The 27,455-nt window shown below is 61.9% G+C and overlaps 1 protein-coding gene across 3 annotated transcripts in view; it reads left to right on the top strand.

Annotated features, from left to right (window-relative positions):
• Positions 1–25,912, top strand: part of LINGO1 (leucine rich repeat and Ig domain containing 1) — a 130,533-nt gene extending 104,621 nt beyond the window's left edge. For 2 of the 3 annotated variants that reach the window (XM_075432113.1, XM_075432115.1), the window contains one exon: positions 23,702–25,912. In XM_075432113.1, the coding sequence (XP_075288228.1) occupies positions 23,702–25,555 (1,854 nt within the window). In that variant the 3' untranslated portion in view covers positions 25,556–25,912. Of the gene's footprint in view, positions 1–11,523; positions 11,803–23,701 lie in introns of those variants that run through there. The other variant, XM_075432114.1, reaches the window with a different exon arrangement.
• The last annotated feature ends 1,543 nt before the right edge of the window (positions 25,913–27,455 follow it).

Here is a 27,455-nt window from a genome sequence, read left to right as displayed (position 1 = left end):
CGACATCCCCAGCGGGAGCCGGTTGCGGGGTGGGGGGGGAGCACGTAGGAACAGAAGGATGGGAAGAGGCTTCCCACATCCCGGGTTTCAGTCCCCTGCGTCCCCGAGCCCTCCCCACCAAACGGAGCCCAGAAGCTGCCGAGCGTAGCATGGGAGAGGGGGGAAGGCGGGAGGGACCGCGCGGCTTGCCAGCCTCTGACGTTGCTGCCCTCCAGACAGCACTGTTTTCTCTGCAACGCTGCCAGTTTTGGAGAGGAGAGCGGCTGTTGCCAGGACTCCGCGCCTCTTCTTGTTCCCCTGGCAAGCCCACCCAGCTGCAGACTTGCTCCAGGGTAACATGAAAGCTACCCCTGCCACCTCCCTAAGCCCCCTGTGAGGATGCTGCCCTAGCATTGTGAGAATTCTAGTTCATCCACTCATAGTCTTTCAGTAAGTCAGCCAAACAAGAAAATCTCCGGTGCCTGGAGCTGCGTAGCTGTTAATTAAGCCGGCTCTTCAAGCGCCCTCGGTACAGCAGCCTGCACTCCACCTCCCCAGGCGTTTCGCGCTCTGGGGCCCGCTCTCAGCACCCTTTCTGGCCCTTGTGACAAGATGGTCTGGGGGAAGCCAGCCAGGACCAGCGCCCTGCGTCCCCTCCACGCTGCGGGGAAAACGGGCGCGGGGAGGGTTGGAGGGCACCAGTGCACCCCTGCCCACCCAGGGGCCGGGCGACCACCCCCTGGAGATCTCTGCAGAGCCGTTTGAGCGCAGGGTCCAGTAGCCCTCCGGGCCTGGCATCTGTAGCCACTGCTGTTGGACCGGTATGAGCCGGGGGCAGTCGCTGGTTACACTGGTCTCCGAGGAGTTGCTCATGGGAGCTGGATATTCCCGGATTCAGATTTCTGTAGGGGTCTCACACCAGGCATGTGGGGCTGTTATCGTTCGTACCTGTAGCTAGCTGCCTGCATCTCTCCCTCCCATCCGCTGCCTCGCAATTCCCTTCTGGCTTATCCCGGCCAGCACCAGCGATCCTGGGAGAATCCCGGCTCCCTCTTCCCAAGCAAGCTCTGCGCAGGGAGGGCAGGGATGGCTTCTGGGCTCCTCACCCCCTCCCCGTGCTCTGCCCAAGCTGGGCCAAGGGGCCTTCTGCCCTGGGGGTACCTCACACTTTACATCCCTGCCAACAGAGCTCAGACCCGAGAGCTTGTACAGACACGGGCACGTCCGTGTGGGCGAATTGCCTGGCCTGTTGCTCTCCCGGCATCTGGGCTCTTCCCGCCATCCGCCCTGCTCCCAAGCCCATCAGCAGGGCAGGGAGGCTGTGCCCAGGCCAGCGCACGGTCCCAGCAGGCGGCACAGGCAGCATGCATCCACCTCCCTCCCTCTGCCAGGGCAGCCGAAGGCAGGGGCAGCCCCCGTGCCGCACGCCTGGGCTCGGGGAGCGATCCTGTCTGCCTCCATCTGCTGCGTCTACGGGGAGAGGGGCCAAGCTGCCGGTGCCCCTCCAGCAGCACGGGCTGCACGGGACCTTTGCGGGGCTGGGCGACTTCGTAGGAGATGTCTCCGTGTTTAAAGTGCTCTTTCGGGTGGAGGCACTGTGTTTTAAAAAGGGCTGGCTACTGCAGATGGTGGGGGAGGCATCTTAATAATTGTAACAAGGTGCGGGGAGGGTTCTCCCCTCCTGCTCTCTGCTGCCTTTGTGGCATCCGTGCTCTGGCTCAGCTCCGTACGGCCCCAGGAAAGGCAGAGCCCTGGCAGCTGCTGCGCGCGGGGTGTGAGATGCTGGAAGGGCCCCCTGCATGGACCCAACGCAGTGTGAGGCTCAGCCCCCACGAAAGCAGGGTTCCCTTCCCCTGGAAGCCCCGCTCTGACGGGTGCTGATGGGGCACCGGGGCCCGTTGCCATCAAGCCCCCTCCAGCCCCCCGTGGGGCCATGGCTGTGGAGCCCCCTCCTTTCCCGGCTCCTCTCCATCCGTGTTAGCTGTGTTCTCACCTGACGAGTGGATTTGAAGCACAGCCTTTGGCTCCGAGGCCCGGAATAGATGTTAGGATGTCTTTACTCCGCTGGAGGCTCCTTAGTACGTAAATCCGTCCCCAGTGCGGTCGCTGCAGCACCGTCCCTTCCGAGGGGATGGCACCGCTGGGATCCCGGAGTGGCAGGAGATCCCCGGTGCTGGATCGGCAGCGTCCCACTGAGCGGGGACAGCCGCGCTCTCCTCCGGTGGGCTTCCCCTGCCCTGCCCACAGCCCTGGCACTGGGGTGCCACGGGGCTCCTGGCACAGCTACCCCCTTCCACCACTTTCCCCTGCAATGGGGGGCCAGAGCAGTGGCCTTGGGGAGCTGCATCTCCCCTCCACCACCACCCTCTTCGTCCCCTGCTCTCCGTGGGACCCGGCAGGTTTCCCGGGAGGCATCGGGGCCAGCGGGCAGTGACATTTGTTTTGTCACTTACGCTGCCGTCACCAAAAAAAGGAAAAAATAGCTGCCTCTGGGCGGGGAGAGCCAGGCCCTGTGACATTCGCTTCATCTTACGGCAACTAATCCATCCGGCAGCATCCCCAGAAACTGCACGCTCCGCCGGGATGAACGAGCTCTGCGCTGGCAGCTCTGCATCCCAGGCCATCCCGGTGCCGGGGTCCCACTGCGCTGAGGACTGACCGGGCACGGGGCAGGACCCCTCCCGGGAGTCGGGGACACCCCGTGCCATAAGGGCCACCAGCTCTGCGGAGAGCAGGCTGTTCGTTAAGTGACACTAATTGCTTGATACTTCTGCAGCGTTTCCTACTTTGTAAAGATTGAGTCAAAAACCAGCGCCCCGAGGAACCGCCTCTATTAAACCGATGTTCATTAGAGCCGACTCTGTGCTACCTCATTAGGCTTCTGTAATTGAAGGAGTTAATTGATTATCAATAGTTTCAGTTCCCTCTTCCCAAGCCCTCTGGGCCCTGCCAACCCTTCTTCAGGGTCCACCATCCGTCATGGGCTGAAGCTCCCTGTGTCCCCGTCCCCGTGCCGTCGCCGTCAGGATGCCGCGTGGCTTTTTTCCACGTGGGTCTTTCGCGTTGGCAGCACATTCGCCCCAATTTGGCATTGGCCGCTCTGAACCCTGAAGTATTTTTGACGGCTCCCCTTTCCCTGTCTGTTTTTTCAACGCGTCTGCGTTATATTTGGAGAGGGTGCGCGCGGGGGTTTGTCTCTCCGGCGACTCGCTCCCGGGTGCGAAAGTGGAGCCTCCGAACCAGCTGCTCCCCGCGCGCGGGCTGCCGTGCCCCATCAGCGTGCCATCGCCACCCCCCATCCCGCAGTGCAGGGCTGGGGGGCACAGCTTGGGGGGGGGTCCGGCTGGCCGGTGGAGGCTGCGTGGGCATGCTCGCGGTCGCTCTGGTGGCCTCCCTCGCGCAGACACGCGTTGCCTGACTCAGTCACACCTCTGCTGTTTTCAGAGGCGGCCTCCTCACACCCTGTCTCGATCAGCAAAATAAAACCAGCGAGGTGCTGCGCTTCCCCTCCCCCCCCCCCGAAATGCAATTCCCCACGCTCGGGAGCAGCCCTCAGGCTTTGCCTGCTGGCCAGGGTCTGCTGGACGCGGGACAGTCGTGGCGATTGCAGTGAGAGGACACCCTGCGCTCAGCCCCACTGCCATGGAGATCTCTGCCTCCCGCCCTCGGGGTACAGCTTTCGGGCTTGCCCTTCTGCCAGGAGTGGAGCGCCCGGAGCATCCTCAGGCACCCGTTGATGCGCCCAGGCAGAGGACTGACCGCAGGCAGCGCGAAGATGCTGACGCGAGGATGGTGACACCGCAGCAGGCGAGCTGGGGACGGAGCCAGGCACCCTCTGCGCCCTCCCGTCCTCATCCCCTCCCCAGCCTGCCTGGAGACCCCAAGCAGGTCTCGGAAAGCCAGCGGTCAGGGGTGCCGTAGGCCATTGCTCTGCAGCCAGAGCTTCCAATTCTCCCGGGGTCTTCGTTTTTTCCAGCAAATGCCACCACTCAGGGGTCTGCGCTGCATGGCACGTGACAGCGAGGGGGCAGAGAGAATAGGCAGGGGGAAACTGTTGCTCCCCACCTTTGTTAGTTTTAACTAACGAGCTGTTTATAGGAGCGACATGACACCTGCTTTCCTCTTTATAAATTCAATAATTTATGAAAGGTATTAAAGGCAAAGCAGCCTCCCGGATAAAGCCTGTGATGCGTGCACGATGGGTATTAGCCAGACGGGACAATGAGCTACACTTGAATAACACACGAAGATATTTACCCTCTCCCTCTATAAATTATTAAGGGGCTTTTTGCACATAATTACACAAGCTTTTATGTTTCTCACTCCCTGCTTTTAATCCTTTTTGGAAAGGCGCCAGTCACTTCTGACAGGAGCTGAGCAAACAGCGAGCGCCACGGCCAGGGCTTGGGTCGCTGCAGGAGAGGGCACCGGCGTGAGCTTACCCCGCGCCGGGGCCGGGGGTCTCCCCGCATGCCGCTGCTGGGGAGGAGATCAAAGCAGGCAAGCCGTAGGGGCCCAGGCTTGTCCCTGGCACGAGGTGCTGTTCCCCCTTGGCGCGGGTTCGCAGAGGCAGCCGTGGGAAAGCGCCGTCGAAGCGGGCTGCGGTGTTTTAATTGCTGTCCAGCTGGGCATGCGAATCCTTGACACGCAGGTGTAATTGGGTGTGCAAATGTCGCTCGGCGGCTGTTTACACGTGCAGCGTGTATTAGGGGAGCGTGCCTGCGTGCAAAGAAACACAAAGGATATTAGTAATGATCACGCTCCCGAGGGTGTCCGGGTGCTGGCTCTGCTGCCTCCACTCGTCCGGCTCCAGCCTTCGGGAAGCGGAGCTCCCTCCTCCTCACCTTGCCCCGCGCCCAGCTCCCCGTCCCCAGCCCATGCGTTCTCTCAGCCCCCAGCCTCCAGCGCAGCCCAGCTCCCTCTCCCGCTCCCCGGCATCGCCCGACACCGCACCGCTTGCTGGGCTGGCTGCGTGCCCATCTCTGGCACGCCAGGCAGGGACCAAACTCCTTCCAAACATCCCTGTGAGGAGCCCGTTTCATCCCCTCCAGGCACCCCGACCCCTGTCCGTCAGCTGCCGAGCGTTCGTGAGTCAGCCCTGGTGAGACATCTCCCACACCACCTTCCCGTCCTCCTCATCCAACACAGCCTTTTCTTCTTCTGCATGGGCTGTTGGCATGACTCGCATGTCCTCCACACTCGCCGCAGTCTCCAGGCCCTCTGTCCTTTGTGGGAAGATCTTTAATCATCTCTCTTCGTCCCACTGTGCGGCTCCTATTCTTACGCCAAGCAGTTAAAAAGCTGTCACTGTCATAACTTCCCTGTCCCAGAAATTATCTTTCATCTCCTGGATGTGGGCTACAATAGGCACTGAGATGCTCGATATTATTAATACCTTCTGTATATGTGTCAATGAGCTTAAGAATTTAATGGAGCCTTTCCCCGCAGCCCTTCACGCGGCGCGTTTGGGCTGCTTGACAGAGCAGCCAAGCTATCAGGCGCTGGAGTCAGGCTGACGTTGGGGCATGTGGCCTCTCCCCACAGCAGAGCGTGTCGTACCAAGGCCTGATTTCTGCGCTGTGAGCTCGAACGGGACAGGGTGGTGGCAGTGCCCTGGCAGGGACCTGGGTGAGCTGAACTGGGGCAGCCCCTGTGCACCAGCAGCTCATCTCCCCTCCAGCAGCACACACTCGAGAGGGGCTACAGGAAGGCTTTCTTCCTCTCTTTCTACCTGTTCTCTGGACCATTGCGGAGGTCGTGTCGTGGTTTGAGATGGGCAAGGCACGAGCACGGCATTAGGAGAGCAACGAGGCTGGGGAGGGGTCTGGAGAACAAGTCCTATGTGGAGCGGCTGAGGGAGCTGGGGCTGTTCAGTCTGGAGAAGAGGAGGCTGAGGGGAGACCTTATGGCTCTCTACAGCTACCTGAAAGGAGGGTGTAGTGAGGTGGGTGTTGGTCTCTTCTCCCAAGTAACTAGCGATAGGACAAGAGGCAATGGCCTCAACTTGTGTCAGGGGAGGTTCAGACTGGATATTAGGAAAAATTCCTTCACTGAAGGAGTGGTCAGGCGTTGGACCAGGCTGCCCAGGGCAGTGGGGGAGTCCTCGTCCCTGGAGGGTTTCAAAAATCGTGTAGATGTGGCACTTTGGGACATGGTTTAGCAGGCGCGGTGGTGTTGGGGTGACATTGGGCTTGATGATCTCAGAGGTCTTTTCCAACCTCAGTGATTCTATGAGCCTATGATTCTGTCTCCTAGCTCTCACCTCACTTCGGCTGAGCAGAGACGCCCCGAGGTGGGCTTGGCTGCGTGTCTGCTGCTGGAGGGGCTGCAGCCTCCCAGCGAGTGAGCCCGTGCCTGGGGACGGCGGTGGGATGGCCTTGGCAGCCTGCGCAGCCCAAGCCCGTCTCAGTGGTGACGCGGCGTGGCTGCTGCTGCAACTGGCCTGGGCGGGCAGCCGAAGGATTTTTGGTACATTGCCTCCTTCTGCTCCAAATCAAGCTGCTGACCAGGGCAAGGAGCGGTACAAGACAGTACAGAGAGAAACCATTATGATAGTGCTTGGTAACGATCCTCAATTTCACTCGGGAGCAGCCGTACGATGCGGGGTTTGGACTGGCTCCAGCCGATAATGAGAAGCCGCTGGACTGACTCAGCCTGCCGTGAGGAGGCATCGGTACGCGTCCAGATGGCCGTGGGGATGGGGAAGCGGGAAGATCCTGCGTTGCCCCTCCATCCCGCTCCCCCCCCAACTCCCCGAAGTATCGCCACCGATGAGGAAGACCCCACACGCGGCCTGAGAGCGCATTTCTCCCCCGACCGCGTCTGCAGGGGGCCGGCAGTGCTTGGCCGTCCTCGAGAGCGGGTCCCGCTGCGCCGAGGTGGGCAGGGGAGGTCCGTCCCCGTGTGTCATGCGAGGCAAACGCCAGATGTCTGGGTCGCCTTCCCATCCCCATCGCCAGCAGCCAGGAGGCTGGGGTTCCGCAGGGATGGGTCAGCACTGGGCGGGATGGAGCAGCCAGCGGCCGCGGGGGCCGAGCGGGCGCAGACCGTTGCCCCATCCTTGCGGACCAAGGGAGGGGGCTGGCGGGGCAGACAGCCGATCTGGTGTTCCCGGAGCCGGTCGCTGGCAGCGCTTCAAGGTGTGGTGCAGCTTATCTCAGCCTGGCATTTGCACGTATTTTCTCAGCTCAGCTTGTTACAACAAAAGTGTGAAAATCTGAAAGAAAAGGAACTATAATAATAATGGGAGTAATTAAAATCCATCTCCCTCCTGCCAGCTCAGCCCTTCCCGAACCTTTTTGTGGGATTCTTGGACGCGTGCGCCAAAACCAAGAGAGATGCTGCTGGGGACCATCAGAGCCCGTCCCGGCTCACCCCACCGAGGGGCAGGTTGCTCCCCGCGGCCTGGGCTGGAGGCTCGGTCGCTCGAGTGACGCGCAGGTGCCGCCTCTCGGGGAGGGAGAAGCTCCTGCCTCCTGCCAACAGAAGGGAACCATCTGCCACAGACCGTTATCGTCTGAAGATGGCAGTGGCAAAGAGCTGGAGCATCTGGCTGAGGGATGAGCCCCCGCAGATGGGCGCCCAATGTTCTTGCCACTTGCTGCTGGTTTGAAGGAGGGAAAGCGTCCGAGGAGGGCCAGCGAGCAGAGCTGCTCCCTGCGGTGTCCTCCGCAGCTGGGGGCTGCTCGGAGGTCGGGATGGAGTCGTCACACTGGGGGGGGGGGGGGGGGGGCAGGAGGCCCTCCGCTGTGAGTCGCTCCGTGCTGCGGGGAGAAGGTTGACCCAGTCGTGTGGGTCTCTGTGGGCTCCCGCAACAGCCGCAGTCGGTCCCCACAGCGCAAGGGAGGCCAGTAAAGGTAGTGGGAGAGGGGGGAAAAAGCACGTCTGCTGCAAAGCTGGCAGCCGCAAATCCAGGTTGGTGGCGGCAGCAGGAGAGGGCAGAGCTTCAGTGAGGGCTGGGTGCGTGTCCCCAGCGCTCCATCACCCATGCCGCAGCACCCTGGGGACCTTAGCAGTTAGCTCACCCCTACCTTAACTCTGAATGTCCCTCCACAAATGAAGCCCTTTGCCAGGAACAGCAGCTCCCAGTTACCCTGTTCTTTTTCCTGATGCCCCACTGGTGCCCTGCTCCAAGGTACCGCTATAAACTTCACCCCTCCGCTCCGCACCACCACTCCTCTTTGAGCGGGACCTTCATGTTGAGCGTTACCTTCTGCGTGCGGCGTGGTCCCAGACCTTGCGGGCGTTGTTTGTCTGTGGTGGTGAGATGCTGGCCAGCAGTGCCCCGTGATGAGCTGGGGACAACCTGGCAGTCCCGGGTGGATCCAGGCCTGGTGCTGTGGGGAGTGGGCTGTGCCGCTTGCTGGTCCCTGGGGGAAAACACCTCGGCGTTGCTCTTGGGTGGCTCTGTCCAGTCCCGGGAGCTCACTGCTGCACCAGGGCTGCACGGCGGCAACGTCTCGGGGCAAGGAGGGCACCGAGGGTCTGCCAGCACAGAGCTGACGACACCAGACCGGTAAACGCAGGCACACGGGAGCCGTTGGGGCTTCGATGCGGGGATCAGTGCGGTTCCTCCTGCAGAGATCAAGGGGCTTTGCCGCTGCCGGGACCTGCCTTTGCCCACGGCATCCTTGGGGCTGTTGGGGTAGGGAAGTGGTGGCCATGAGGTGGAGGAAGGCAAAAGCGGAGGGCTCCAAGGATGATGAGGGGACTGGACAGGCTGAGGGAGCTGGGCTTGTTCAGCCTGAAGAAGAGAAGGCTGAGAGGGGACCTTAGAAATGCCCATAAATATCTGCAGGGTGGGTGTCAGGAGGATGAGGCCAGACTCTTTCCAGTGGTGCCCAGCGACAGGACAAGGGGCAATGGGCACCAACTGAAGCAGAGGAAGTTCCAACTGAAGATGAGGAAGAACTTCTTCACTCTGGGGGTGACGGAGCCCTGGCTCAGGCTGCCCAGGGAGGTTGTGGAGTCTCCTTCTCTGGAGATATTCCAGACCCACCTGGCGGCGGTCCTGTGCAGCCTGCTCTGGGTGACCCTGCTTCGGCAGGGGGTTGGGCTGGGTGACCCACAGAGGTCCCTTCCAACCCCTGCCATGCTGGGATTCTGTGAAAAGCCCAGACGGCAGCGCCGGTCCTTGAGGCGTGTGGCAGATCTCGGGGAGATGAGGCAGAACAGCCCCTCACATGCTCTGGTGCCATGGACAGGGACCTTCGTGCTCCTGCGCCCAGCCAGGAGAGCAGTTGTTAAGTGATGCATTCTTTCCACTGCGTTCTCCGTCCTTCCCACGGCCTCACCTCGCTGCCGGTCAAAGCGGACCACCGTAGCTGGCCAGGCAAACCGGGGCTCTGCTCCGCCGCTGCAGACATCACACACATGGAGGTTACGGAATAGGCAGGTTTTGCGCAGGACTTTTCTGCCGGAGAAGCATGTGCGGGTGCCATCTTAGTCGAAAAGCTCCTCTGCCTCCGCACGCCAAGTCTCTCGTCCTCTGCTGCCGGGGTGGGGACAGCCGCAGAGTCGAGGTGGGAAAGACGGTCTTGGAAGGCCCCCTGCTTCCAGGCAGCGTATAGCATCGCTCTGGCACGGCCGCCCGTGCCGCGGATGGCGCGTTTGCTGTAGCTCTCTGGGAAGGGCGGAGGTGAAATTTCCCCCTCTCACCCCAGACAACGCCAGGAATTATTCCGGATCGTTGTTATGGAGTACGCGGCGCCCTGCGCTTTGGTGGGGCTTTAACCATGGCGGGGGGGGGGGGAAGCATGAAAAACATCAGTCAGAGCTGTCTTTTGTCCTCCGTTTGTTTTTGCTGGCCGCATTCAGACCGCCGGCTTTGTCCGTGCATGCGAAGCGCCGTTAGCGTCGACGGCGTCGCTGAAATCGCCGTAATAACAAGCGGCATCGATCCGTGCTGAGGAAAGGTCTGCGGACCACCGCGAGGGGCCGGGCTGAGCTTCCTTGGAGTTGGGAGTGGAGCGCGCATGCCCGCGCGCAGCTGCGCTTGGCCCCCACCGCGTTTCTCGCCATGAGGTCCCTTCGCCCCATCCCTCGCGAGGCCATGCGCCAGACGGACGCCCACCCACCCACTCTCCCGGCTCGGCTGCGGGAGGACAGGCGGCGGGAACGCCGAGCAGGGAGCGATGCATCCCTGCGCTGGCGAGCTCGCCGTGCCCGCCCTCGGTTTATCCCTGCTCCGTGTGCCGAGCAGGAGGACGAGGCAGCGTCCTCCGTCCGAGCACGGAGCGGGGGCTCGCACCACCCTGGGGTTGGCTTGCAGCGCGCCGCGGGGACGTGGGCTCGGGGCAGCCATGGGGCTTGTGCTTGGCTCAGATCTGGCACGCTGCCGGCCATCCCGCAAGCTGGGGACACGCCGTCACGCGGGGAGAGAGGCTCGAGGAGGACCGGAGGCCTGCCCAGAGGGATGCTCTGCGTGGGAATCCCCACCCTCGGGCTTGGTTAAGTGGCTGTTGGAGGAAGGCCAAGCCATCGTCTTCCTCAAAAGCTCCCACTGGCTGAAAGAGGGGAGGCTCGAGGGACCCAGAGCAGGGACTCCCGCCGAGCCTCCGGCCCCAGCCCGTGCCAACGCGGCCGGCTGGGTGGGAGCAGGGCAGAGCGGGAAGCACCCCAGGAGAGCCATGCCCGGAGGAAGCGGGGAGGGGGGGCCGAAAGCGCACGTTAGGAGCGAAGTTTGTGTCCATGGCTGCAGGAGAAACGGGATGGAAGAGCCAGCGCTGGCAGAGCCGCTAACGCCGCTGGATGAACCGGGGTCCCTTATGGCAGGGGGTGAAGCGGTGGGCAGCGCTTGGCGAGCCGCGCCAAACGGATGCCACCAGCTCGGAGGCCTTTGGGGGGATCACCAGCTCCCAGATCAGCCCTTGGCGGCGTGCCCCCCACCACCTGCAGCCCCTTTCCCCTGTTTTGTTCTTTTTTGGGGGGAGCGGTGAGAAAAGAGGAGCAGAGGCAGCCACTGCGGGGTGGAGCACTGAGCCCCCGGGGGCTGCCATCTCCCCTCGGGGGTTGCCATCTGCCCCCCGGGGGCTGCCATCTCCCCCCCGGGGGGCTGCCATCTCACCTCCCGGGGCTGCCATCTCCCCCCCCGGGGGCTGCCAACCCCCCCCCCCGGGGCTGCCATCTCCCCCCCTGGGGGCTGCCATCTCCCCCTGGGGGCTACCATCTCCCCCCACTGGGGGCTGCCATCTCCCCCTGGGGGCTGCCATCTCCCCCCGGGCCAGGCTGCGAGCTCGGAGCAAGGGCAGCGGCTCCTCCGCTCCGGGTGGGGGGGGATGGGGAGCTGCCGGGGACCCCCCCCTCTCTGCGAGGGCTGCCGGGGGGGGGGGGACCCCTGCCCACCGACTATCCCCCGGCCCCGGTGTGAGGTGGTGCGAGGGAGCAGCGCGGTGTCTGTGTGTCCGTCCCCCCCCCGCTCTCCCCTCCCCGCTGGATGGGGGGGGCGGGAGGAGGGGACTGGCGGCTCCTCCCGGAGGGGGGGCGGGGGCCCGGCGCGGCGGCTGCTCCCGGACCCGGCCGGCGGCTGCGTGGCGTGCGGCGCCAGACCCACCCCCCCCCACACCCCCCCGACCCCCCGCCAGCCGAGCAGGGGCGATGCCGTCGCCCCCCCCGCCGGTCACCGCGCGGCCCTAGGGCGGCCCCGGCCCTCCCCCGGGCTGGGGTCTTGGGGGGGGCGGGGGGGGCAGCCGGGAGCCCCGCCGCCGCCCAGCGCTGTGGCTGCGGGTGGGGGAGCTGCGTTACTGCGGGCGGAGGAGGTTTGGGGTGGGGGGGGAGGGATGCCGTTTCTGACCGAAGGAGATCGCCGGCGAGGATGAGATGCAGGTGAGCGGGGACGGGGCTGCGGGAGCCAGGGGACCCCGGGATGGGGGGAGCTGCGGGAGGGGGGGGGGGGGGGTGTGTCCGGCCCGAGGGGGAACTTCGTGCCCCGGGGGGAATGTGTGCCCCGGGCCCCCGCTGCCCCCCAGCATCCCCGGCCCAGCCCCTGCGGGAGGGGCAGCTGGCAGCCCCCCACCCCTCCCCGGGGTGCGGGACCAGTTTCCCTCGGGGGGGGGCAAGGAGCTGCAGCCTGGTGCGGGAGCCCCTTCTCCTTCCCCCCCCCGGGGCAGATGGGGTACCCGGCCTGGAGCAGGGTCCAGATTCGGGCAGGGAGAGCCCACCAGCCCAGAGCGAGAGGCAGGAGCCATGGCGGGGGGGGACTCATTTTTGAGGGTGGGGGCTTACTCCTCTGTCAGCAGCCCCAAAGCCCGGAGGTGGGTGAGTTGGGGCTGGAGGGGGGGGGGTGGCTGCCGGATGGGGTGATGGATCCCTCGGGCTGCGGGGTGGGGGGATGTGGGGGTACCAAAGGGCCCCCCCCACACACCTGGGCTCAGCCCCACGCGCAGGAGCCAGCCTGGAGAACTGGAGATGCTGGGGAGGGTCAGGCTGCCGGCATGGGCTCAGCGTCTGGCGGAAAATAGAAGGGTGATGCTGAAGAGGCTTCCGAGGGCGGCCAGGATGGCGAGGAAGCCCAGGAGCGTGCCGGTTGGCGGGGCTTGGGGACCCCTCCCAGGCAGCGCCTTCTCTTCTTGCTCCCCGACACCACGCGTAGGTTATCGGATTTTTCACCTTGCGCCTTGGGTGTATGAGCAGCCCCGAGGGAGGGTTTCGCTCCGGGCGCTGGCGGTGCCGCCTCCGGGGAAGGGATGGGAGAGCGTCGGAGCCCGTGAAAGCGGTTTGTGCCGGGAGCGAGGGACGCGGGTGAGCGTGGGCGACGGTGGGATCCGCTCTCCTCGCTGCCGTGCGTGACGGTTGGCGAAGCCGTGGCTCCGCTGCTGCTCTCCTCCGCCTGTCGCTAGCCCAGCTACCACCCGAGCGCTCGCCGTCCTCCATCCTTCCCCGGCAAACGCCCTTTCTTTCCAGCCAGTGACTCTACCCGCTGGCCTGCAGCCGGGGACACCCGTGACAGCCCCACACTCTGCTCTGGGTCTCGGCTCTTGGGGGGTAGCGTGGGGCCGAACGGTGCCGGCGTGACCAGCGGCACGCTCCATGGATCTGCTCCTTCTCCCTCCATCTCCCCTTCCCCTGCAGCACCTCCTGAAATGATATCCCACCCCAGCCCTCCCGCCAGCCTTAACCCTCTCCTCCCCGCCTGCGGCAGCCCTGACCTGACCTTCGTACCTGCGGGAGGAGGCCGTGGGGCAGCGGCGTGGCCGTGCCCCCAGCCAGACCCCGGGCGCGGACCTGACCAGCACCTCACCAGGGCTACCTGTGCTGCTGTCCCAGCCCCACGCCAGCACCGCAGCCCACGCCTTCGGTCCCTCTCGTGGATCTCTGGCTGTTAATGGCTGGTGCCACGGAGCCGAGGGGTCTGCGAAGCCCCCTGCCCGTCCCAGCAGCGTGGGCTGGGGCCGGTGGGAGGAGAGGGCTGGGCTGGCCGTGCCTTCTCGCCTGCTGCTCCTCTTGCCGGAGTGCGGTGGCTCGGTGGCTTGACACAGTGGAGGAGAGGTGGTCTCTGTGGCTCCTAGCCTGGCAGGGCTGGGGAGCAGAGCCGAGGGAGAAACGTCTCCCTGGGCCAAAGCCTCCATGTCTTCCTGCAGAGGCGCTGGGGCAATTCCCACAGCCAGGCCCTTGGGCTCCATCCCCGGTGCTGGGACTGGGACTCCCCGGGGACGGCAGTCTCCCCGCTGGGGGGCAGGTTGCCAGGAGCAGGAGGGGGCTTCTCCGCCTCCCTCAGCTCTACGCTGGGAGCTGGGGCAGCCCCGGCTTTCCCCGAGAGAATGGGCAGGAGGAGGCTGGAGGAGGTGGTGGGGCCGAGCTCACAGCGCCCGGGGAAGAGTCGCCTTTTCCACGCCTGTTTGCGGGGGATTCATTGCAAAGCGGGTGGTTACACTTCTGTAGTAGCGTACCGTACTGCAGTTGCTCTACACCTAGAACGTAATTGCTCCGTGATACCTCTAATTACCACTGTTTCATATCACTGGAGGGTTAGCAGCGCGACTGAACGACTTCTTATTCCTTTCGCTTCCTACCTAACACAGTCGCCGTAGTGACGCTGGAGTTTGTACTGCTTGAGGTATGTAGCAAGTGTAAAATCCCGTAACCTGAGGTTGGATTTCAGGGGTTGGTAGATCACTTCATCATAACGCCACAATTACAGCGTAATTATAGTGAATTATAAAGCACAACCGAACCAAACCTGTCATGGTTCGTGGTTTGAACACGTCTGGTGCAGGGGGTGCGCAGCTCTCCTCCCTGCTCTGCTGAGCCCCGAGAAACGAAGGGAGAGAAGGGTTTCTCCTAGCGCGAGCAGAAGTGGCCTTGGGTGGGAGAAGAGCCAGAAGAGCTTGTCAGGTAGCGGGAAGGGCTGGGATGAGGGAGAAGAGGGGCTACAAGCACTTAAATCAAACCACCCAAGAAAAATAAAGGGAGGAAGCACCTGAAGGCCACGGCCTCAATTTTCTTTTTTTCCACCCCCTCTCTCTCTCTGTCTGGGGGAGTAAAAATTGGAGCTTGCGGAGGGGGACGGCTGCGCGGAGAGAGGTTTCGGTGCCTTGGCCATGAGCTCCAGCTCCCGGTGACCCCGGCTGAGGACGCGTCTCGCCAACAGCCACTGTTGGTGGCTGTTTGAATCTGCAGCCGTTGGGATGGTGTCAGGGCGTGCGTGACACGCAGAGAGGGAGAGGAGCGTCCGAGGATGGGACTGGCTTGGGGATGGGGAGGAAGACCACCCGTAGCCCCCCCACAGCAGCTCCCCCAGCGCCAGGAATGCCGTCAGAGCACAGCGTGGCTGCTGCCCCTCCTTGGCACGGCGAGCCGGGAGAAAGACGGGTCACACGAAGGTGGCCATGTCTGAGCAGGCAGCGTTAATTGTCAGTTTGACCCGGGCAATTGAGTAAACGCTGATAGCTGCCACGGAGGGGCTCATCTCCTCTTCGCCTGGGGCAGGGAGCATGAGGCTCCCTCCGTCGCTGCGAGCAGCGGGTCACGCCGGCTGGCTCGGGAAGGGGGGACAGCGGGAGAGCAGGGACCCTGTGCCGCTGGAGCGAACGGCTGCGCAGGGGCAAGACCCGGGCGATTCCCCCCCTGCGGGAGCCCAGGTCGTGCCTTGCTCTGCCGAGGGGACGCGCGGAGGGGGTGGACGCGCCGGCAGCAGCACGGCCGTGGCGGGGGGAGCTCGGCCGTGAGCCCCACCAGCGGCTCAGGCCACCATTCCTTGCCCTCCACGGCCCCAGACCCCATGCAAACAGCGGCTCCTGGCTGAGCGCGGGACCGGGCTAGGCAGGAGGTCAGCATCCCTCTCGCGGGGGCTGGAGAGCTTGACATGGCTTTGCTCGTTCTCCCAGCTGAGCGCAGAAATGGCTTCTGCTTAACCATCCTGGTGTTTTCTTCCATAATTTTTTTCATGTGTGTAAGGCTGCCAGCCTTTCGGTGCCCACAGCGTCCTGCAGCGGACGTGTCCACACATGGCCATGACTCTCCTGGGCTCTGGAGGAGGACCCAGGTGTCCTGGTCAGAGGCCAGAGGCTTTGCCCGCTGAAGCTCCCATGCCCCTTGTCTCAGGACTGGGGTCCTGACTGGGGACAGTCCCGTGGGTGAGCCAGCTGGTCCCCAGAGCGGGTGGGGACAGTGTGAGGAGGTGCCGGACCGGGCTGTGCCTCCCGGGACATGGTTCCTGCATCCCGACGCTCTCCAAGGGATGCTCGGATGGCAGAATACCCGCTGGCAGCCATCAGGCCGGGCTGATCCCCTGCTCTGGGGGCCACCGCTCCCCGAGGGCTGTCCCCGCGAGCACCCGGCCCTTGCTCTTGCTGCAGTGGGGTCCTCGGGCTGGGCACCCATGGTGCAGCCCAGCCCCTGCCACCCTGCAGAGCCCTCTCTCCCCTGGCAGCCCTTCCCCCCCGCCACACCACGTTGCAGTTAGTTGTCTCAGTAGGACCCACAGGTTTTTTTTGTTTCAGTCATTTCTGTTCCGTTTCTTCATCAGAATACAAAACATTAAATACCACTCCTGTAATTACAGTTAATTTCATAACCAGCACCTTAATTGGATTGGTCTCTGATGGGGAATTCTCGTAGGAGGGAGCAGCAGAAATATTTTGACGTGATCTATTCTTCCAGCTCGTTGTTTGGATTCGAGATGTCGAGTGTGAAATGGGAAACAACTGATTTAGACCTTGGAGGCAGCCTGGGGGTGGCGAGCAAAGTCTGAGCGCTCTTGGAGGCTCTTCCCTCCACACAGCCACGTGGACAAACCTCTCCCTCCGAGCCTGACCCCGGCCTTTCCCCGCCACCCCTTCGGGCTGGGGGCAGTCGCAGGGGGCCAAATTGATATGGTCTAACCCAAAAGGCCAGCCCGGCGAGCCAGGTGAGCCCTGGCCGGGCAGATGGCTGCTGCCCCAGCTCCGCTGGCGAGCGGCTCGTGCCCTGGGCCGCGGAGCAAGGCGCAGCAGCGAGGACTAGGCAGAAAAAATCAGGGACCGTGCTGGAGCAAATGCACGCTGCAGGGCCCAGAGGACAGGAGTCAGGGCCAGGGCGGTGAGCAGCATGAAGACCCCCTCGCCCAGCCCGTGCCGGGGAGCAGCCTGGGTCTCGGTCCTCAGGGGCGTGAGGGATGCCCGACAGGGACATCGAAGGGCCCGCTGGCATCCCCGAGCCCAGCCACGCGGTCCCTCCAGCAAGCCGGGATGTTTCAGCGCTGCTGCCGAGGGGGGCGAGTCCTGCGGGGTCCCCGGTGACCCCCCACCGGTCAGCGGGGGCCGTGCCATGCCGCGGCCGTCCCACGCAGCCGACGCGCTGCCGCGTTGGTCTGGAGCTACGGCTGGCTCCGGGAATTGCGCTGCCGTTAGCTGCTGCCATTCAACTGGTCGGTGCTCGGCCCGTTTCTCCTTAGCGACGGGGAACAGCGCAGAAGCTGAACCGAAATGGAAACCCTGGCCTTGCATTTCCCATTTAATTTCTGTGCGCCCTGTTTCCCCGTGATTAGTTCTGCTCTCGCGTGCAGCCCAGAGTGCGGCCTCTGTGTTATTATCAGCATCACTAGGGAGGAGGAGGAAGGGGCGGAAAGCATCCCTTTCAGCTCAAGCAAAACAAAACAAGACCACCCCAAAGCAGCCCTCCGTCAAGGGCAGCGGGGGAACCGCTCCGTCCCCACGGTGGGTCCCTCCTTTTTCTCCATGCCCGCGGGCTCGGCGCGGTCACACACTGGAAGGCGGAAAAGGACGGGGAACGGCGCGGCTCCCCGAGGCTGCTGCCGTGCTGGCAGCCCTTACCGTAGGCATCCAACCAACAGTGCTTTTCGCCCCTGCGCCGAGCCCTTCCCCACTGCCCCCGGGACCTGTTCCCAAAGCGCCCGGGGCTGAGATTTACCGGGGCGCAGCACCCGCAGCCGGCGCCAGCTCAGCTCGGCGCACCCTCGCTGCTGAAATCAGTGTGCTGGATTTCTCGAAATTGCCCTAAAATATTCCCAAGCGCTTCATTTTCTCCTCTCAAGCGGCGTTTCCCACCTTTTCCTTCGTGCTTGGGGGTGGGGGGTCCTGAATTTTGGCTGCTGTGCCGGGAGCTCTGTGCTCAGCCCCCGTACCCACAGAGGACACGTATCCATGCCAGGTCCTGGCCAGGCCATGTCCCAGCCGGATTTGGGCTGGGAAGGGCTGGCGAGGAGCTGACCCCCGGCACTGCCTGGCCACTCGCACCGGCTCTGCCGGGCCCCGTGGGTTACGGCTCACTGGAGGGCGGGCGGGCTCAGCCGTGGTTCGGCACAGTTTGTTTTTATCTAATCTATTTTATTGTTGAATGAAACAATAACAGCAAATACAGGCCCTGAAGACAAGCCATAAATAATGCAAAAATCAAACAAGCGAGAAAGGGGGGAAGAAAAAAGAGTTATATATTTGAAAGCGGCAGAGAGAAAGCCAGGCTGGGAAGAGGAGTCCTCTCCACGTCTGCCATCGCTCATGCTTTCTTCGGCTCCCTTTTTTCTCCACTTCTCTCCTCCTGGAAATTCCTGGGGGACCAGATTTGTTATCATGTGAATGAAACTTAATAATAGCTGTGGGGGAGAGAGAGATCTGGCATGTGGGAAGGAGTCAGGAAAGGACGCGGATGGAGAGGACCGGGGCTGTCATCTGTCGCAGCACCTTGAAACACGGCCTTACCCCTGCCCGAGCCTGCCACCCCGCTCTGCCCCCGCGTCCCCACCGCCGGAGACGGGGCAGGGACAGCTCTGCCGATGCCGCCCGGCACTCGTGGGGCCCACGGGGCCGCTTGTCCCGCCGATGGGTTATCCCAGAGCCGCCTTCGCTGGGTCGGTGTTTCCCGAAAGGCTTCTGAGGCCGCTTACTTTAGGCAGCAGTATAAAAATATCAGGGCTGGTCCTAAAGGGAGGTAAATCCGCAGGTTTCCTGGAAGTCAGCGAAGCTGCTGGCTTTGTGCCCTCGCTGTTATCCGAAAGGCTTCCAGGGGAAGGCGCAGCGCTCCGGAGCAGCCCTGGTGCTTCTCTAGGTACCCTGCGCTGGGTGTGGGGGTATGGAAGGGATGCGGCGTGGGAACAGAAGCGGTGCCATGAGTACAGTCTGCCGCTTAAATTAAACATGAGGAAGGCGAGCGGTCCCTGGCAGCAGCGTTGCTCTGTAGCACCGCAGGCTCGGGACGCGCTCGCTGGTCCCCGCTTGTGTGGCCGTGCAGCCTCCGGGGCTTCGATCTGGGGTTTCCACCTCCAAGCAGTGGCGGGGATGCAGCAGCTTGGAGTGGCATCTATTGGAGGGGGCCACGTCGCAAAGCTTCGGCGACGTCCCCTTGTGGCCCCGTGGCCAGAGGGGACGGGATGTCCCCGGGCAGCGTGTCTTGGTGCCAGGCAGCCGGCACGGGGACCGTCCTCGGGGGCTGGTGCTGGGGTCTGGGGGAGCGGGAAGACACCGATCACCGGACCAACCACCGAGGCGAGTCCGTGCAGAAATGCCGTCTGCTCCTGAGCCGGGGGAAATGCGTCCCGGCAGCGGGGTGGCTTTTACGCTAGATCACGCGGTGGTCCTGCCCCTGGCCCACACGCAGGGTCGAACCCGGGCAGCGTGCAGCTGCGCTCCGGCTGATTCAGCGGCACCGCGACAGCGCGCGGAGCCGCACAGACCTGCGCCGGCAGCACTGGGGCCGAGCGGAGCTGGTGGGCAGGACAGCCGAGCCGCTGGGGCTGTCCCCCATCCTCCAGCCCAAAATCTACTGCTGCTGCCCAGCGTAGGGTCCTTTGGCGGTGCCGGGGCTGCTCGCAGCGCTCCTGGGGAGCTCAGGGCAGGGCAGAAGGTGTTCAGGTACTGCTCGAGGCCGTTCCCAGGGAAGACCAGTGGTCCCTCTGGTGCAAGGAGAAAGGGCGGCTGCCCTCGTGCCCTTTGGTGTGGTGCGTCCCCGCTGTCATCCGCGTGCTGGGTGGAAGAGCCCATCACCGCGAGGCTGGCTGCTGCCGGTCTCTGGTGCCAGCCAGGCCACAGCAGTGCTGGATGGGGATCGCATCTTAAATACTTCTCCGTCCTCTTCTACAGCCTCCGAGCAACTGCCAGAGCAGATCAGGTTGCGGCACACCTATTCCAGGCTTCCGCCTTGGAGCAGCTGAAAGCAGATACTTCGGAAGGCTGAGCAAAAGCTCCGGGCTGGAGAGTGGTGCCATCATGGGGGGAGCAGGAGCTGGTGACCCCGGGCAGCTGGTGGGGCCGGGGCTGGTCTCCTTGGCTTGGTGGGTCATTGCCTTGCACCACTCGCGCGTCTGCACCACCCGCCCTGAGCAAGGTGCTCCGGAGGGGTCCTGCTTACCTTCTGCCCATTTCTCGCCCACTTCTCACACCCTCTCGTGCTGCTCCTGAAGGGTTTGTGCACAGGACGGGACGCAGGGCAGCCCTCGACGGCCTGTTTGCGCACCCTTCGTTAACAGCCCACCCATTAGCGAAGGCCCAGAGGAAATGGGGCAGCAGCTTTCCACTGCCCAGGCCAGTGCTGGGCCTCCAGCCCCCCGTCCGCTGCCCACCAGCCAGCCCTGGGCTTTCCTTAAAATCTTCCTCTTCGGGTTCTTCTCACCCATGGGAAGCAGCATGGTCACAGGAGGGAAGCTGCCCCTCCACCCTGTGCGCTCCAGCTCCCACCCATCCCGCAGCATCCCTGGGCGCTGGGGAGTCTCCCGCGCTCCGGGGATTGGGTGGGAAAAGAGGAGGAGGAGGGAGCCAGCGGGATGGGGAGGAAGAAAGACAAAGCAGAAGGGCCCACAAACGCGTGCCGGGGGAGCAATGGGGAGAGGAGGAGATGGCCACAAACGTGTTTGGCAAATGAAAGCTGCTCCCTTTTTTTTGCTGCTCTGCAGATAGCTACAGGAACACTCAGTGCAGAGCCCGGGGTCTGGATAAGCAACTCTTTTAGCAGCAGGAAAGGTTGTTAAATATTTATTTGTAAACCTGGAGTCTTTATCTCTAAAATGTAGTCAAGTTCAATAAAATTTGATTTAGCTGAGCAGCTTAGAGGAGACGAGCGCACCGGCTCCGAGAGCCGTGTCGTGGCAGCTGCGTGCGAAGCCAGAGATGGGGCGAGCCGGTGGCTGACCCGCACCCGTGCCCGCACCGCAGGCAGTGTGGGGGGCTCAGGCTCGCTCCAGCTACCCCATGGCACCACAAGCAGGGACGTCTGGGGAGGGGGAATGCACTCCCCCAGCCCTGCTCAGCCCCCCCGGGACACGGCTCACTTGGTCCCAAATTGCCTCTCGTCATTCGATGCTCTCAAAGCATCTGGTTCAAGGGCGACCGTCTCCCAGGCTGATTTATGGCTGCCAGGTGGGGGTTAGAGCTGACGCAGGGATTTTTGCTGCTCGCTGGCTGTCAGCATGGTGGACCGCTCGGTGCTGAGGAGTACCGGCCCAGCCCTGACCGCTTGGCACCCCGGTGGGGCGGCGAGCAGGGGGCCAGCCCAGGGACAACGGTGACGGCGGAGGGCACGGCCGGGCATGCTGCCCACACCTCGGGGCAGGGGCGGGGGCAAACGCAGGTGCCGAGCCTCGGCTCCCTCCTGGCTCATCGCCAGGGTTCGGGTTCCTGTGCCGGCGTCACCCAAGCCCATCCAACGCCACTGCAGCCCCTCGCCCGGCCGGGACGGCCGAAAGGACAGCCCCAACTTTGGGCTGAGGGTTGCTGGCATGGCACGAGTCCACCTGCTGTGGGGGGGTGATGGGCACTATAAAGCCGTGTGCGGGTTGTTGACCTCAGCTCACAGAAAAATTACCATTCAAGTCGTTTTTAGAAGGGCACCTCTTAATATCTGCCTCACCTCGAGGCACAAATATTCCTCTCTGAAACAGGCGGCGGTAAATGGGAACTAGAAGTGATTTAAAGCTCATCTTAGCCCGGAATTCTTCAGCTTATTCATTGTCTTTCTCCCCAAGCTCTTCTGTGACTCTGGCTATTAAGATTACGGATGTTTTTGTCAGGGATTGTATTTGTCACAGATTTACATTTAGCTGAGAACTAACACGTGAGGTGTGTCTAGACTTTAATTCTACACGAGTGGGCTCGGCTTGTCTTTAACGCCATGCAGATTTTACTTCATTCATCTGTCACCTCCTTGCTTATCCTTCAGCCGTCGCCGCCGCGTCGCTCCCAGCAGCTCTGGCCACTGCCCCCCCCACCGAGGCCAATGCGGGGCCAGATGTGGTGCAGCTGCAGCCCCCTTCCCGCTGGAGCAGAGGCAGAATTTGGCCCCGGGGAGGTCCGGGGCTGAGGTGGGAGCTGTGCCTGGGGCCCTGTGGCAGGGTTTGGCTCTCGCTTCCGCCCCGTGCCCAGCAGGGTCCGGCGCGTGGCTGCACGCGCGGGCAGAGCTGAATTTTCAGCACAGAACGCAGCCAAATAAGGCCGGCTGCCTGGCACTCTAATGAGCTGAAGTCTTTTCAGCCCCGGTATAATTAAACCCCTTAGACTGTATTTTGTTTTGCACGCAGTGTTTTTTTCGCTTTCTTTGATGGCTTTCTCAGCACGGCTGCGAGGAGCGGGAAATTGGTTTCTGAGGACGAGGGCGGCTGCAAGCGAGCCGGCGCGTTGGCAAGCTGGCCGTGGGAGCACTGGTGCCGTGGGAGCAGTCGTGGGCACAGCGGTGCCACTGGCACCTCACGAGCAGGAGAAGGGGAACCCCGGCCAGCTCAGCCCTGGCCGGGGCTGTGTCACCAGCCCGAGAGCTGCCAACCTGCGGTGCCGTCCCTCCGGCAGTTCCCGGCCCCAGCGGCATCGCGACAGCAGCGGCAGCCTCGGCTGTATCGGTGAGGCTGCCTGGTGGCGCTGTCAGCACCAGGGAGGTGACGACACGGGAGATGATGAATTGTAAATCCCCGGCGAGTGGCTCCTCGCAGCCTGGCCCAGGCCCAGGCGAACCCACTGGAAATGTCTCCACCAGACTGGGATGTGCTGGCCTGGGGCCGGCGGGAGGGAGCTCAGCATCTGATACTGCACCCCTTCATCTCGGGGGTGATGTGCTTTGGGTGGTCCCCAGGACCCGCCCCGCTGCGGAAACAGCAGGGAAAGGGGATGGAGAAGGACCATGAACTGGGAGGAAACCACAGGAGGGTTTCTGCAGGGACTCCGGGACCTCACAGCCGCAGCACCGGCTCTGCCAAGGCCTGGTGGTTTCCGAGGTGGTGCTGGTGGACATTTTTACGGCCAGTCCATCATCCTTCATCCTTGCGTCTTGCAAAGAAATTCTGAATAATTTTGGGGGGAACAAAAGTTACAGTTGGCTCGTATATCTGTATGAAATGATGAACGTAAATGGATGCAACGGCAGTAATGCACCGAACGCGTACCGCACCCATAAATATTGCCGGAGCAGGGAAAGCGGTGACAGGATACACGGTGATGGACGCAAACGGAGCCAGTGGAAGTAATGCATCGAGTATATTCAGCGATAGCCATAAATAGCATTAGTGGAAGCAGTGCAGAGAGTACCCATAACAATGGACATAAACACAGTCCGGAGTCGCTGTACATCTAATAGGCAATATTAATATGATTTGATCCCTCATAACAGCTTGAACCACAAGGAAATAAATGCAACGGAGGCAGCATTTGCTTCCACTTGCCATGGGCCGGGGCAGAAGCCAGCCTGTAACCCCCGGGTGGGTCTCCCAGCCCTCCCCGGGAAGGCAGCGGGAGCAAGGGGCTGACTCTAGGGAGGGGACACCGAAAGCGGGCTGCGGCAGAGCCGGGGGGAGCGCAGAGGAAGGGGACCGGTCCCCACAGAGCTGTCGCCGCTGCTTCTCGCTCGGACACCCCGCTGCCAGCCAACCCCAAGCAGGGTTCCCCAAGACGCTCGATTCGGTGCTCAGCTCCTCTGCGTTTGCAGAGCAGCCTTTATATTCAGGCTCCATCTACAGGGAACTGAATAATTTCAAGAGCTTAAAATAGGATGTAGATAGATGTGTTTAGTATTAAATTATTTTTTTTTTAAGAAGCCAAGGAAGCGCGATCTGTCTGACACAGATTCCTCAAGGCTTTCCACTCGGAGTCTGTGCACGTTCAGTCATCAAGTGGAAAGTTGCGGGGTGGGGAGGGGAGAGGGTCTTGTAGCCAAAGGGCTGGATTTCAGCTGGAAAATGAGAACCCGTGCTCTGCCTCGGCAGCGCCTTTTGCCTTAATGTCGGCTCTGCCGGGAGGGTAGACCTTTTGCCGTGGCTGTGCCTGTCATTCGCTCACGTCCCCCTTGCTCTTTCTCTCCCCCGTGTTACCTGCAGGTGAGAGATAGGATGGTAGCTGGGGAGGCGAGTATGCGCAGCCCAATCCTGGCCTGCTGGCAGCCAATTCTCCTCCTGATGCTGGGATCCATCCTGTCTGGCTCCGCTACGGGCTGCCCACCGCGCTGCGAGTGCTCTGCCCAGGAGCGCGCCGTCCTGTGCCACCGGAAGAGATTCATGGTCGTGCCAGAGGGGATCCCAACTGAGACCAGGCTGCTGGACTTGGGCAAGAACCGCATCAAGACGCTCAACCAAGATGAATTTGCCAACTACCCTCACCTAGAGGAGCTGGAGCTTAATGAGAACATTATCAGTGCCATTGAACCTGGGGCTTTCAACAACCTCTTCAACCTCAGGACGCTGGGGCTCAGGAGTAACAGACTCAAGCTGATCCCCTTGGGGGTGTTTACCGGACTCAGCAACCTTACCAAGCTAGATATTAGCGAGAACAAAATTGTGATCCTCTTAGACTACATGTTCCAGGACTTGTACAACCTGAAGTCTTTGGAGGTGGGGGACAATGACCTCGTCTACATCTCCCACCGGGCCTTCAGTGGGCTCAACAGCCTGGAGCAGCTGACCCTGGAGAAATGCAACCTGACCTCCATCCCCACGGAGGCCCTGTCTCACCTTCATGGCTTGATCGTGCTGCGGCTGCGCCATCTGAACATCAACACCATTCGGGATTACTCATTCAAGAGGCTGTACCGGCTCAAGGTTCTCGAGATCTCACACTGGCCCTACTTGGATACTATGACATCCAACTGCCTCTATGGGTTGAACCTGACCTCCTTGTCCATCACCCACTGCAACCTGACGTCCATCCCGTATGTGTCGGTGAGGCACTTGGTTTACCTCCGGTTCCTGAACCTGTCCTACAACCCCATTGTCACCATCGAGGGCTCCATGCTCCATGACCTGCTCAGGCTGCAGGAGATCCAGCTGGTGGGAGGGCAGCTCACCATGGTCGAGCCCTTCGCCTTCCGCGGCCTCAATTACCTGCGCATCCTGAACGTGTCGGGGAATTTGCTGACCACCCTGGAGGAGTCAGCCTTCCACTCGGTGGGCAACCTGGAGACGCTCATCCTCGACAACAACCCCTTAGCCTGCGACTGCCGGCTGCTCTGGGTTTTCCGGCGGCGATGGAGGTTGAACTTCAACAAGCAGCAGCCCACCTGCTCCACCCCCGAGTTTGTCCAGGGCAAGGAGTTCAAAGACTTCCCCGATGTCCTCCTGCCCAACTACTTCACCTGCCGCCGAGCACGGATACGGGACCGCAAACCTCAGCAGATCTTTGTGGATGAAGGCCACACGGTCCACTTTGTCTGCCGGGCAGATGGGGACCCGCCCCCCACCATCATGTGGCTCTCTCCCCGCAAGCACCTCATCTCTACCAAAACCAACGGGCGGCTCACGGTCTTCCCTGACGGCACACTGGAGGTGCGCTACGCCCAGATCCAGGACAATGGCACCTACCTATGCATCGCCAGCAACGCGGGTGGCAACGACACCATGCTGGCCCACCTGCACGTGCGCAGCTACTCCCCAGACTGGCCCCACCAGCCCAACAAGACCTTCGCGTTCATCTCCAACCAGCCCAACGAGAGCGATGCCAACAGCACGCGTGCCACCGTGCCTTTCCCCTTTGACATCAAGACTCTCATCATCGCCACCACCATGGGCTTCATCTCCTTCCTGGGCGTCGTGCTCTTCTGTCTGGTGCTCCTCTTCCTGTGGAGCCGGGGGAAAGGTAACACCAAGCACAACATTGAAATCGAGTATGTGCCACGCAAGTCCGACGCGGGCATCAGCTCCGCCGACGCACCGCGCAAGTTCAACATGAAAATGATTTAACCAGGCAACAATTTGCAAATAATAACGGTGTTTTTTTCTTTTTTTTTTTTAAAAAAAAGAACAAATGAACAAATAAAAAATAATTAAAAAACATTGCTACAAACATACCGACCTCTCTCCTTCCACCACGCCCTCCGCCCCTGTCCAAACCCACTGCACCTGCACTGTTACCACCTCTTTCTCCCCCTCTTCTTCTTTATACCAGGAAAACATCCAGCCGATGTCTTCAGGACTCCTGTGTGTTTGTAAGGACTTTGTCTAATGGACTCCGGTGTCAGATAAAACTCTGAGAGGGGAAATCAACAGAGAGGGGGGAAAAAAAAGAAAGAAAAAAGAAATAAAATCAATAAAAAGTTACGAACTTTCTTCTGTAACTTTGATTTCAATAATTATGGATTTTTATGAAAACTTGAAATAATAAAAAAAACCCTATTTCCTATAGATAGTTGGAATGCAAAATCTTGACTTCTTGATCTGTCCAGTCCCGTATCTCTGGGTAGCGCTCGCTTTCTCGCTGCCGAGGCATTTTTCCAGCCGCCTTGCTAGGAATAGCCCCAGGCACGGGCGAGCCACCCACTGATGCCAAGGGTTCACTCTCCCCCAAAAGGCACGACCTGGGGGGGGGGGGGGTCTTGGGCCCTGCGCGGCACCGACAGGAGCTGGACTTCCCCCCCCCCCCCCCCCCCCCCCCCCCCCCCAAGGACCAGCTGGGGTTTTACAGCCAGTTCCCCTGCCAGGCCCCAAAGCTCAGGGGGCTTTGCCTGGGCGGTGCAGGGTCACCAGGGGCTCCCCCTGCCTCTTGCCTGGGGAGAGGACCTTCTGCCTGTGTTGCCAGCAGCTCAGTGGCGTCTCCTCTCCGATGGGGACAAGCCGGCTCTCATGCTACGGACATCTGACCCGATTTGGAGGAGACCTTGGCTGAAAAAAACACTATAAAATTATATGCGTTTATAGACACGCACACAGCCCAAGCCAGAGGAGGAGGCACGGGGCTGCAGCAGGGCAGTGGCGCAGGCTGTAAGGCCCTGGCTGCCCTGATGCCAGCTCCAGCATGCCCATTGCCACGGTGTCTGGTCACCAGGCAGCGACCGCCCTTTGCTCAGCACTGGTATGCGGGATCAGGAGGGCTGGGAGGGTTGTACTGTCTCAAGGAGGGAAAGGGGGCAGTGGGGGTTAAACTGGACGCCGGGCAGGCCTGTGCTGAGAGGGAGAGGTGGGACAGTGCCATCCTACCTGCCCCGAGCTGGAGCCACCTGCGACAGGGAGAGACACGGCACAGGCTACGGAGAGCATCGGCATAAAAGTGTCGTACAGCAAAGGAGCAAGTCAGGAGGGCAGCCACGGAGGGCGAGAGTGACATTCAGAGACAGAGAGCGACAGGGAAAGAGACATCTCAAGTCAAGGTTTGAAAATAGGAGAAGTATCACCAGAGCAGCTCGACCCTTCCCCGGTCATCTGTGCCAGCTCTGCCAGCCCCAGAAGGCGCGGAGCAGGGCGAAGGCCATGGTCAGCTCTCCCATGGGGCCTCTCCGCCGGACCAACAGGGCTGGTACCGTGACTGGTGGACCCCAGCACAGCCCGATGGCCTTCGGCCGCGCTGGAAGCACAAATCATCCCTGCCAAGAGCGGTGATGAGGGCATTGAAGGTTTTTGTAAGCTTTGGTGAAGCAGCGGGTGCTTCCCATCCTTCCCGGCTGCCACCAGTACAGGTGGCACGGCACCGGCACCGGCTTCGTGGCCCAACCAGCCTCTGCGGCACCTATGCAGTGAATGAGCCAAGATTTGCATGCTTGATTTGTAAAGCACTTAAGGAGTCTTCGGGGATCAAAGTCACTACCAGGTGATTAAAAAAAAGAAGCGGCAGGAATCTGGAGTGCTTGGCTTTGCTTTTCTTCCAGCA

The sequence above is a fragment of the Opisthocomus hoazin genome, chromosome 10, assembly GCF_030867145.1.
Source record: "Opisthocomus hoazin isolate bOpiHoa1 chromosome 10, bOpiHoa1.hap1, whole genome shotgun sequence".
Classification (NCBI taxonomy): Eukaryota; Metazoa; Chordata; class Aves; order Opisthocomiformes; family Opisthocomidae; genus Opisthocomus; species Opisthocomus hoazin.
The sequence above is the reverse complement of the archived record's forward strand: the minus strand, read 5'-3'. Positions and strand labels throughout refer to the sequence as shown.